The sequence below is a fragment of the Lingula anatina genome, chromosome 1 (assembly GCF_051362555.1).
Source record: "Lingula anatina isolate TDL-2025a chromosome 1, LinAna3.0, whole genome shotgun sequence".
Taxonomy (NCBI): domain Eukaryota; kingdom Metazoa; phylum Brachiopoda; class Lingulata; order Lingulida; family Lingulidae; genus Lingula; species Lingula anatina.
In genome coordinates, this window is record NC_141767.1 from 47,096,024 (window position 1) to 47,107,300 (window position 11,277).

Below are 11,277 nucleotides of genomic sequence, written 5' to 3' on the forward strand. Positions count from 1 at the left end.
CTTTGACAATTCGTTTGAGGAAGTACTTTGTGACAATTTCGTTTTTTTACATTTAAAGATTATTCAAGACAGAGTACGTTTTATGCACACGATGGACCATATCTTTACAATTATAATGACCAGGTTAGATAGCAATATATTTTGAAATTTGAAAATTTCATAATAGCGTTACAAAACGTGTTTGTGGGAAATCAAACCACTGTTAGCTATCACCAAAGCCGCACAGGTCATGGGGATGGGACTAATCTTATGACCTGGCTAGACACGGTTACCAATTACATGTACGTACCCACCACCACCACCACCAACACACACGCAGACACACGCATTTCATAAATGTGCGATAGGCATTCATAATGTACAGGCACAATGTGTGTATTCACTGTATACGTATACGCTTACAGCTACATCATTTGGAAAAATAGCTCGACACCTAATAATACAATTTGATATATGCTTACTGATAAATCCATGTAGAGAATTGACACTGCAACCATTAAATGCTAGGATTTCAATGGGACAAATTACAATAATCTGATGACTGTAACATTCAAACATAATGAAACTTTTTTTCTTACTTCCCTGGCTAGTGTGTGCTCAGGCAGGCAGGCGGTTTACAATATTTATTATGGAAAGACATATAAGATGTTTTAATATGCAGTGCAAACCAAATTTCACCAGTAAATAAAGTGAAATTGCAAAGTCACAAAGGAAGGTGAATTAAATACACAAGTAAAGCAAAAATGAAAATGTATCCTATGACTATAATAAGAAAATATTGAGAAAGAGGGGTAAATTATCGACGCAAAATTTCATTGCAAGCTTTCTCTGTAAGTATTTCGCAATTTTAACAATGCTTTCTCTGTAAGTATTTCGCAATTTAACAATGCAACAAATGGAACTTACGATATCGCTATGTATGTTTTGGGCATATAATAGCTATCAAAATATAAATGTAGAGTTGGGAAAAATCCAAGGTAGCGTTTGTTGAGATGGCATGTGTACATTTCGCCTTCATCAATCACTTTTGCGATGTGTCGTTTAAACTCCACCACACAATTGTAAGGTTATGTGGTTAGGCAATTTTTTTTTCTAAAATTAAGGTGAAACTTTAGAGAAAATGAAAATCATCATATCTCCCCCCTCCCCCCACAAATTCTAAGATATATCTAATTATATACATTTAATAGTTAATGTTTTTTAAAGCGCATTTGAATAAGTCCGTTACAATGAGGGAGTGATAAACAAAATTTTAATTAAAAATATATATCTGGTCCGAGGCAATTTTTTTCGTTTTGTCGATGTACATAAGCGTGTGTGTGTGCATTAATTTGTTACAGCTGGGACAACCTATTTTGCCCTCTATACTTTACTAATACGTTTGTTATCCTACAGGTGGCAATTTGAACAGATGCAAGGTTCCACCCGTTTGTAAACAATTCCATAATAATTGCAACAGGTCAAAATTATTTGCATAATGTTGTCAACAAGTGATTGCTTTGTTTGTCGTTAGACGTTTACCATTAAAATTAATACTAATATCATGCTCAAATATCGACTGCAATCACGTTAATATGTTAAAAATAAAATAAATACCAATAAATGAAATAAACAATCAATACAAATTTTATTGCATGAAGTTTCGTAACAAAATTACATTTTAGAAGGTTGGAGGAGGGGTGGAACCAGTGAGGACGATATGTTTAGCGTTGTAGGCAGCCTGAACAACCTGGGTCCAAAGATCTCCCAAATCCTGTTTGTATGGCTCCAAGAACTCCAACAGCTGCTTGGTGGCGGCAAGGCTGGCGTTCTGGGCATGTCCGATGTACTAAAAGTATAATGAAATATTTGATTAACCTGCTTTCAACAATTGAACAATTACATAATGGTTTTTACAGGTCAATTGGAACAATTGGCTTGCATTGTGAAATGTTTGTTATATGTGTCTAAAATTTTAAAAAATCATGAACAGTGCAAGTCAAATTATTATGCTTACAGGTCAATCTCCAAAACACACGTGCGAAACGAAAATGACAGAACAGTGCAATCTCTATCCAGTTCCATTAGGTTGAACAATACCACACAATAATTTTGAAATTTTAGAAAAATCAGTTTACCTCTTGGGCAATAAGTTTGACGTTGTCGAAGTGTCCCTTAACTTTGCCCCACAGATCTCCAGCGTATTGCTTGATGAAGACTTGGAGGTCGGCGAACTTGGAGGTGAATCCTCCCAGAGCCTGTGACAAAGTGTCCTTCACTCCCTGCCACCATTCAGCTACACCACGGTCAGCCAGAACCAGTGCCACAGTCTGCATAAGAATGGTATGTGAAGTTTACATGAAAAACGACGATCGAACACCTGCCACTTTGATACTTAAAATCAAACATTATTTGGCTTAAATGCATTTTACTATTCAAGCTAGAAAATATGACAATATTATCTATGATATTTTAAAGGTTTATGGAAAATGCAAATGTTAGTGTACATAAAGAGGGAGAATAAAAAAGAGAAAAATTTTACTTCATCCAAAAGTTCCTCTTCAAAGTTCTCGAACAGATCACGTTTGCCTAAAAGTGCATAAAATATACAACACATTAATAACTGTAGCCCAGTAGCGGATTTAAGGGGGGGGGTGTCAGAGGGGCCCTGACTGCTTGATGAAGCGACAGGCACAGTAACAGGCTTTACATGCGCAGATCCCCATCCCCCCTTCAAATAATCTTAGATCCTCCCCTGGTAACCGTACCGAGTAATCAAAATTACTCCATACTAGAAGATATTTTGTTTGCACTAGCCTTCTTGCCCATTTAGCATTTATTTGCATACTGAAGCCAAAATGTAAAAGAACACTAACTAGACAGTACAGCTCACCCTGAGCTTCAGACATAACTTGACACTAACCTCTTCACTATAGCCTATCTAACTTGACATGATGAAGATAGGCTAAAGTGAAAAGGTTAGTGTCAAGTTATCTCTGAAGCTCAGGGTGGTACAGCTAAGCTCGCAAAAAAATCGAAAATTAACATCAAAATCCCATAACTAAATTTTAACTAATTGGCACATTTAACTAAACAATAAATTTTGTAAAAGTAATGAAATTAAACCGATCGTGCCGATTTTCAAAAGGAAGCTGACTTTCTACTGAACTAACCACCGAACTAAATTTCAGGTAAACAGGTGAACAATGGATGTGTTGGACGACAACAGACAGACACAACAACCAGAATGTATACTGACACGTACAGTGTCTGTATGTAATGTGACCGCAATAAAGTTGGTGGACTCTACATTACAAAGATCACAGCTTACCAAACAGACCGCCAAAAGAGTCAAGGATACCCTGGAAAAAGCCAGAGAATTGGTCCTTGAGACTGCCCAGGATGGCTTTGGCGTCGGTAACATATTTGCCGCCCATTTCCTTCAGTTGCGCGGTCAGGGTCTTGGCCTGTTCCAGAAGAGCTTTTCCCACCTAGAAAAAATGAAAATCTTTATGCCTTGATGAGATAACATTAACTCACTGCACGCCGTTACATACAATAAGTGGCTTGATTTACCAAAGAATAATAATGAATAATAAAATGTTGTTATGAACAAAGATGAAGTGTTTTTTATGTGTAAATCTTCATCTGATACCTCTAATACTTTACAACATTATCCCATGTTTATATATTCTGTATATTCTGTATGTAATATTATGTATTTAAAAAGGTAGAAATATCTTGTCGGTAATTATTCCAATTCTTAGTTATAATTCATAAACGTTGATATTCTCACAGAGTGACCAGTGGACAACAGGTTGTTGATTTTGTCGGTAACATTCTTCAACTTCTCCTCCAGAGTTTGTCCCAGGGCGGTGGTGGTAGCTCTCTCGAGACTGTAAAAGAAGAAAACGAGACGTATTGTGGTTATTGGCCCAGGTTACACAATAGATTGCTATTCTATATTTACCAAATGGAGCATAAGAGTATGCATCAAATGTAATTTAATTAGCTTCATCAAGGAAGTTTTATGGAACGTAACATTTAAAGTGTAAATTTAAATGAAATAAATAAACAAATGATAAAAAGATGAATTAAAAAAGGGGGCAATTTTTGTCTTAACTGAGGCGTATTTCATGATTGAAGTGGCATAATGCCAAAACAGCGACGCATTGGATTTGAACTTATCAGTGTGCAACGGCAAAGAACACCAGAAATTAAGATAATCTTACATGATAATCTTCGGGTCACGAAATATGTAACGTTCCAGTTTTTGCTCCTAATGGGTTCGTCCCACACAAATGCAACTTGCCCAGATACTGAACTCTCAGCATACTACATGACACGATCAATTTTGTGAAGGGGTGTGAGAGTAGGGACAGTTGGAGAGGATTAAGTTCAATGCCGCCGGAGTTAAATATAATCACTAAGTATAGTTTTGAATAAAAGCGTGCAGAGGGTTTAGTTGTGACTTCATGTGAAAAGGATTTAGGGCCATGCTTTTATTATGAAATAACTCAAATGTTTTAGGGTGTCTTTCCGTCATGTTCAAAAAAGATTTACGTTTAATGTGAAAGAATGGTAATAAACTTTTTGTCATATATTTTGGGACTATAACGTCTAAGTTCCACTGTAATGTTTGCAATTTTAAAAGATTTTTGTGATTTGATCTTATAATGAAAGTTTACATGTAGTTATGTACAAATCTTCGTGTGGAAATAGGCTTTAGTTGTAGACAGTTTCAAAACATGTCACATAGTGAGCCACTGACAGTCAACATATATTCATCCTTAATTATTTTTTCCCAGACAAAATGTGACTTTAATTCGTCGTAAAATCGCTTTTTGATATTTACTTACATGTTGGTCTCACGCGCCTCGCGGGCAGAGTGGATCTCATTGACCATAGCAGAGATCTCATTGTCCAGATTCACTAGAAAATTAACAAGATGCGGCTTCACTAAATTTAAATAAAATAAAACGCCCAGATTAAAAAAACAGTAAGGTAAATTTATATGATTAAAATATACGAATCCAATTTTGGAAACTGGATCATGAAGGTTGAAGTAACGAAAAACATTGCATTCCATTCGTTTACCAGTATTATGAAAGTTCTTACACTGGACGAAGTCTGCCTGGGCACCAACAAAGGCGGCAACGAGGAAAAAAGCGAGGAATTTCATGTCTGGAAATGAAAAACGTTCAATTACAACCTGCAAATTTTACATCTATGTCGATCCAGATAAAGTGCGTTCCCAGAGATTCAAAGTGGCGACAGCAACTATCCTCTAACCGACATAACGGCGCACTTTCCGTCGTTTTTTTTTTTTTTTTTTTTTTTTTTCAATCAGAAACGGCAAACAGCTAGTGTATGTTTGACTGACGGATAATAATTGCAAGGCTCTTAAACACTCCTTTAAAATCAAAGCGACACAGTAGATCTAATGGAATATCTCAACAGCAAAGTCGTACATTTTTCGTGACATTTAACCTATTACGTTATTTTAGATTATCAAAGTTTTCCGTCACTTACGCTCAACTACAATTTACACTAAAGGTGATACAACGCACAACTTATATTTTGAACTGGTAAAAACGTGAAGAGCAAGACTACCGTTAAGAATTGAATTAAACCTTTAATTGTAATTGAGTACGTTCGCTACAATAACCTCACCTGTCTTGGTACGATTTAGACGAGAGTGAAAGATCGGTGGAACCCTGCCCTTAAATAGTGACGGGACTAGTGGTTATATCACAAGAAACCATGTAAAGTCCACAAAAATTACATAAGATTTGCAGAGGACATCATGATTCTTGTTCACATCGCACACTCCCAGAGGATGACCTATCACTGGACGTGTAGGGTTAAATGGTCAAACATGATCATAATTCACCCCCTAAATTTAACAGAGGTAAGATTTACCCAATCACAAATTAACATCGGTAAGTGTTTAAATCTAACATTTAAAAAACCTGGTACACTCATAAGGATGCAGTAAATTTTGCGTCTGATCTTTAATGGTAACCATGTATATTTTTTCAATTTAAAAAAAAAGGTAAATGTCATGTGGTTGCTTTGGCCACGTACAAACATACATTCTCACGCTAGAGAAAAAAATAAGGGATATTAATGTGCCAACACACGAATGCCAAACAAAAAAAGGGTATTTATTTTTGTATCTCCCCCTTCCATGATATCATATATTCAACAGTGAAGATGAACATGCAGTTAGCAATGTATATGCATGCTCTGTTTTTCAACGTTAATATCCTGTAGCCTCTTTTATCAATTGTAAAGTAAAACAACAAACTTTTAATGAAATATTTTATTTTTTGACAGTAACAAATTTCTCTATTGATGAAATAGATAGTATGAAAATCCTTTTTCAATCACATTGTTTCTAAAGTTGCTTCCTTCTTTAATATGATTTCAGCATCTTTCTCATAAATTGGTTCAGGACTTGACTCCCAAAAAGTTCTTTGAACTTCCCCTAAATTGCATGCTGGGAAACAGTGAATAGAAGTGTTGTTGAAAATGTCATCATGAACAAAGTTGTTTTTCAATGGAACTTCTGTGACGTAAGGTAAAATCTTGGTGACAGTCAAGGATTTTTTTTTTGTTCAACTTATTGATAATTATTTTTGTTAACAAAGGATGAGAATATAAAGTCTTGTGATCAGCACACTTAATTGTTATTGTGAAGATAAAAATGGCTTTGTTTGATGATGATTTACTACAATTAACTAAAATAAAATGTAAGATGAGAAAAATGTGATTTTGCAACAGTTGTCAAAAAGGATACTTTAATTATGTAACTAGCTTCTTCCTCCATTATTCTGTGAGGTATACTGAAACAAGGATTCCAATTAAAATTTTTTTGCAAAAACATTATAAGCGGTCCATTTCACAGCAGTATTGCAGGTGCACTAAACTATGATAACAAGCATGTTTACAACTTGACTAACTTAGAAAATAAGTGGACTGTGTACTTTAGTAAATAAATCAGACCTGTTATAAGCAACCCTTGGCTTCAGTTTAGTGCAGATGAAACACACTTTACTATTCAAGTTTATTAAGTGCACATTGCTAATATGTAACAAGGCAGCAAAGCTGTCAAATGTACAGACAAAGAACAGAAAATAAAGATGCAAATAAGTGAAAAATTAAATTTTCACAAAAAAATGTTAAATTGGCAGAAAAATTTACCAAACAGACTGCCTTGCCTATTGAAGCTGTATGTTAGACCCATGTTTCTTTCCTGTAAGTTTGAGAACAGTAAGTGACATGATTTCCCTTAAATGGTCATCATAGGAGCAGTGCCCAAAATAGGGGTTTCTTCAAATTTTGATGCAACATTACATAATGTTTAACAGCATAATGACAATCAAATGTTATTAATAAAATATTAGTAACATGGACATTCAGAAAATGTGACAAGCTAAAGTCTTCAAGATCATGGAACTTTAAAGTCACACCTTGAAAATGCCAATATGTGAAAAATCAAATTTTCACAAAAAAACTGTTTAACTGCCAAAAAAAAAAAATAAATAAATAAAAATACCAAACAGACTGCATTGCCTACTGAAGCTGTATTTTAGTCCCATGTTTCTTTCCTGTAAGTTTGAGAACAGTAAGTGACATGATTTTCCTTAAATGGTCATCATGGAAGCAGTGCCCAAAATAGGGGTTTCTTCAAATTTTGATGCAATATTACATAATGTTTAACAGCTTAATGACCATCAATTTTTAATTATAAAATATTTGTTTCACAGATATTCAGAAAATGTGACTAGCAAAGGTCTTCAGGCCCATGGAACTTCAAAGTCACTCCTTGAAAATGCCAAAATGTAAACAAGACAGCACTGTTCTGAAATGGGTTTATTTCCATTTTTAACACTTTTTTAACATAAAACAAAATAAACATTTTACTGCCATTTTATATGACCAACTAAGAAAATTGATGAGATGGGAAAAGTATCAATAGAACAGTGTTAAATGTCCAATTTCCTCCATTCTGAGATTCTGAACATAGTGGATGATTGAATCTGACAAACTGCAATGATATGAGTTTATTTCCATTTTTGACACTTTATTACACAATACATGATAACAAGTTTACCATGTTTTTTACATAATCAACTAACAATGTTGTAAAGATGCAGGAAATATCAAACAAACACTTTTAGGCATCTTATTAGTTAAATAATGAGACTGTTAACATGCCTAATAATTGAATCTGAGGAAATGTGAAAAACAGTATAACTTCTAAAATAATGGCCCGATTATGCTGATTTTCGAAATCAACCTGCTTTTTAGTAAGATTGACCACTCCTGTGAGTATAATTACAATTGGCCAATCCGTTTTTCTTATATTGTGTTATCAGTGTTGTATTTATATTGAAAATAGTGAAAAAACAGAATAAATTCCCTAAAAATGGCCCAACCATGCTGATTTTCGAACTTGACCTGCGTATTATGAATATTCATCAGTTCTGTAAGTTTCAAGTCAAAAGATAAAATGGTTTTCCACTTATCATGTTATTGGTGCTGCATATATGCTGAAAAAAGTGAAAAAACAGCATAAATTCCCTAAAAGTGACCCGATCATGCTGATTTTCGAACTTGACCTGCGTATTATGAATATTCATCAGTTCTGTAAGTTTCAAGTCAAAAGGTAAAATGGTTTTCCACTTATCGTGTTATCGGTGCTGCATATATGCTGAAAAAAGTGAAAAAACAGCATAAATTCCCTAAAAGTGACCCGATCATGCTGATTTTCGAACTTGACCTGCGTATTATGAATATTCATCAGTTCTGCAAGTTTCAAGTCAAAAGGTAAAATGGTTTTCCACTTATCGTGTTATCGGTAAAAGTGCACGACGGCGACGACGGCGACGACAGACGCAGATGATGGCTATATGTACAGACACATCTGTGTCTGTACATAAAAAGAAAACAGTACTGCAGAAGACTTTAAAAAACACTCTATTAATGACGCACTGTCAATTTCAAGATGAATATGTATGGCATTTAGTAACTGTAATAGTCTCATAAATCAAAACAGAGGTCTTCCAAATAAAAAGTAATAATGTAAAATAATGTTTTTTTTTCACTCACTTCAGTTCCATATTCTTAAAGCTGTTCCCAACAATGATCACATTCTGCAGTAGCCTGGCTTTCCAGTTTGCCCACAGGAGATTGTTGTACATTGGCTTACCACAGTGGAGCATCAGGAATATGGTCAAGCCTTCAGCTCGTCTTTTCCCTTCCTAGAAATAAACAGGTGTCAATCAGTAGTACATGTATTATGTGTGATAAAGTAACAACAAATGTTTAGCAAATGTTTAGAAATCATCCACCGAGCAGCATAAGCAACTGATACAAATTGTGATCTTGCTTGTAATATGGAACAACTAAAATAACTTGGCGGAAGTGAAATATAGATTTAAGACCCTTCATTACCTGAAGAAAATGAAAAACACAACAGAAGAAAACATTTCATCCTCTCATGAATGACATATATTTGAATCTACCTTTCGTTTGATAAAAATATTTATTTTTCATGACAATTTTATTGTTGGATAAACAAAACAAACAAAAAACAAACAAATACCAGTATCTGAATTTGTTAAGAATACAAAAGACATGTTATTCCAGCAATGGTAAGCACTGCTGTGTGGACAGCGCTGCACTTTATTTTACCTCATTAACTGTGATTAGAGAACAACCCAAGGAATTTAATGCTCTTATCTCTGTTTTGGAAAACATAGGGTCATACAAGTGTATTCTTTCACTGGGAATCTGAAACAGAGATAATTCCATATTTAAAATCACTACACTACACTACACTACACTACACTACACTACACACGCACGCACGCACGCACGCACGCACGCACACGCACACACACACACACACACACACACACGGTTATTGTGAAATGATTCATTATTCAATTTAAGCTTTTACCAACAATAAAATATTTTTAGTCAACCAAATAAAAAATAATCTTAAACATATCAAATCCCAGTTTTGTGTAAACATGAACAAAAAAAATGAACAGCTTGCCTGAAATTCCTGTCTTATACAAAGCAACAATCCTAGCTGGTATCTTGCTATCAAACAGGATGCAAAATTGCCTATCCCATAGCAAACCACTGTCACACATTTTTGATGATCTGCATCGTGGATGTCTTTGACTGATTCTATTGTTTTCTTCAAATTATCAGATAAATTCTTGTAAAATGGGCTGCAGAGCAGTTCTACACTGAAATAAGAGAAACAAGACCATTGATTCAGATTAAAACATACAATTTGATTCAGGATTATACAACAACTATAATGCAGAAAAATACATATAATATGGATAACGTAACAGTATACATGTATGAGTACCATGCAAGTATGTGCTGGTAAATTGTTAAAATAGGCAAGACTCAATGCAATGAATCCATACAAATATATTACAATGGCCTTTTCATGATTGTTACATTAGTTTACTCTGCTACATATTTGTGGCACTGCATGCAAGTATAAAGCAGAAGGAATGCACACAGGGAACAGTCATTAATGTGTTGCTGATCACGTGTCCTGCATAAATATGAGCCAAAACAGGAAGCCTCAAATTTGTTTTCTGCTGATAACTTCCAAATAAAATAAAACTTTTTTCAAAATAATTTATGAAAGGAAAAACAAAAATATAATTTTTTGAAAGTCAAAACACAAATATGATTGAGAGATATGTGATATGTGATTTACATGAAAATGTAAAGGTAGAATACTGTTAAAAATTTTCAACTGTGGAAACGGCTATGTGGTACTAGTATCTGCATTGTGCATATTTGGTAAGTGTACTGTAAAATTTGAATCATTCTTACCACACCCCTTGTTTTTTTACTAAAGTTCCCCATTACATTTATTTCTAAATTAATTTATATATAATTTCGATGTGTTATTATAATAAATTATTATTTATTTTTGCTGAATGTAAACTCAAATCTGCTGCTTTTTATTCTTGCTTTTAAAAACACCCAAGATATCTATGGTGGCAGACGTATTATATAACACACATTCTACCTGCAGTTCTGAATCCGTTCTATCAAGCTATCCAAATTCTCATCACTGCCACCATCACCATCATCGTCTCTGTCAACACTGCACCGATCTTGCTGACGTTTGCAAGGTCGTTTATTTGCTGTACCCTTTCCCTTCTTCTTCCTAGCGACAAGTTGAAATCCGTCTTCGCTCATTTTTAATTGGACAAAAAAGCAGGGAACAGTTGGGATAATAGTTTACTA

The 11,277-nt window shown here is 34.5% G+C and overlaps 3 protein-coding genes across 4 annotated transcripts in view; 1 reads left to right on the top strand and 2 right to left on the bottom strand.

The window, feature by feature from the left end:
• LOC106166861 (uncharacterized) overlaps window positions 1-6,157 on the bottom strand; it is a 52,683-nt gene extending 46,526 nt beyond the window's left edge. The window contains exons 1-7 of one of the 2 annotated variants that reach the window (XM_087009862.1): window positions 5,098-5,629; window positions 4,839-4,911; window positions 3,776-3,875; window positions 3,311-3,470; window positions 2,522-2,568; window positions 2,118-2,309; window positions 1,604-1,828 (exon numbers count right to left, since the gene is read on the bottom strand). In XM_087009862.1, coding sequence (XP_086865988.1) covers window positions 1,661-1,828; window positions 2,118-2,309; window positions 2,522-2,568; window positions 3,311-3,470; window positions 3,776-3,875; window positions 4,839-4,911; window positions 5,098-5,161 — 804 coding nt within the window. In that variant the 5' untranslated portion in view covers window positions 5,162-5,629 and the 3' untranslated portion in view covers window positions 1,604-1,660. Of the gene's footprint in view, window positions 1-1,603; window positions 1,829-2,117; window positions 2,310-2,521; window positions 2,569-3,310; window positions 3,471-3,775; window positions 3,876-4,838; window positions 4,912-5,097; window positions 5,630-5,652 lie in introns of those variants that run through there. The other variant, XM_087009860.1, reaches the window with a different exon arrangement.
• LOC106171370 (uncharacterized) overlaps window positions 1-11,277 on the top strand; it is a 237,833-nt gene that overhangs the window by 69,267 nt on the left and 157,289 nt on the right. The gene's annotated exons all lie outside the window — the stretch shown is intronic.
• LOC106166869 (SRR1-like protein) lies at window positions 6,290-11,229 on the bottom strand. The gene is made up of 6 exons (XM_087009867.1): window positions 11,057-11,229; window positions 10,049-10,247; window positions 9,682-9,780; window positions 9,097-9,248; window positions 6,782-6,827; window positions 6,290-6,569 (listed from the first exon to the last, which is right to left on the bottom strand). The coding sequence occupies exons 1-6, from the start codon at window positions 11,227-11,229 to the stop codon at window positions 6,369-6,371; spliced, it is 870 nt and encodes a 289-aa protein (XP_086865993.1). The 3' UTR covers window positions 6,290-6,368.

What these genes read in the sequence shown, in the direction of transcription:
- LOC106166869 (XM_087009867.1), bottom strand. Translation starts at nt 11,229, where the DNA reads ATGAGCGAAGACGGATTTCAACTTGTCGCTAGGAAGAAGAAGGGAAAG. An exon ending in GAACGGATTCAGAACTGCAG is followed by an intron (nt 10,248 to 11,056) that starts GTAGAATGTGTG and finishes CTCTTATTTCAG; the next exon opens with TGTAGAACTGCTCTGCAGCC. An exon ending in AAGCTAGTTACATAATTAAA is followed by an intron (nt 6,570 to 6,781) that starts GTATCCTTTTTG and finishes ACTGTCACCAAG; the next exon opens with ATTTTACCTTACGTCACAGA.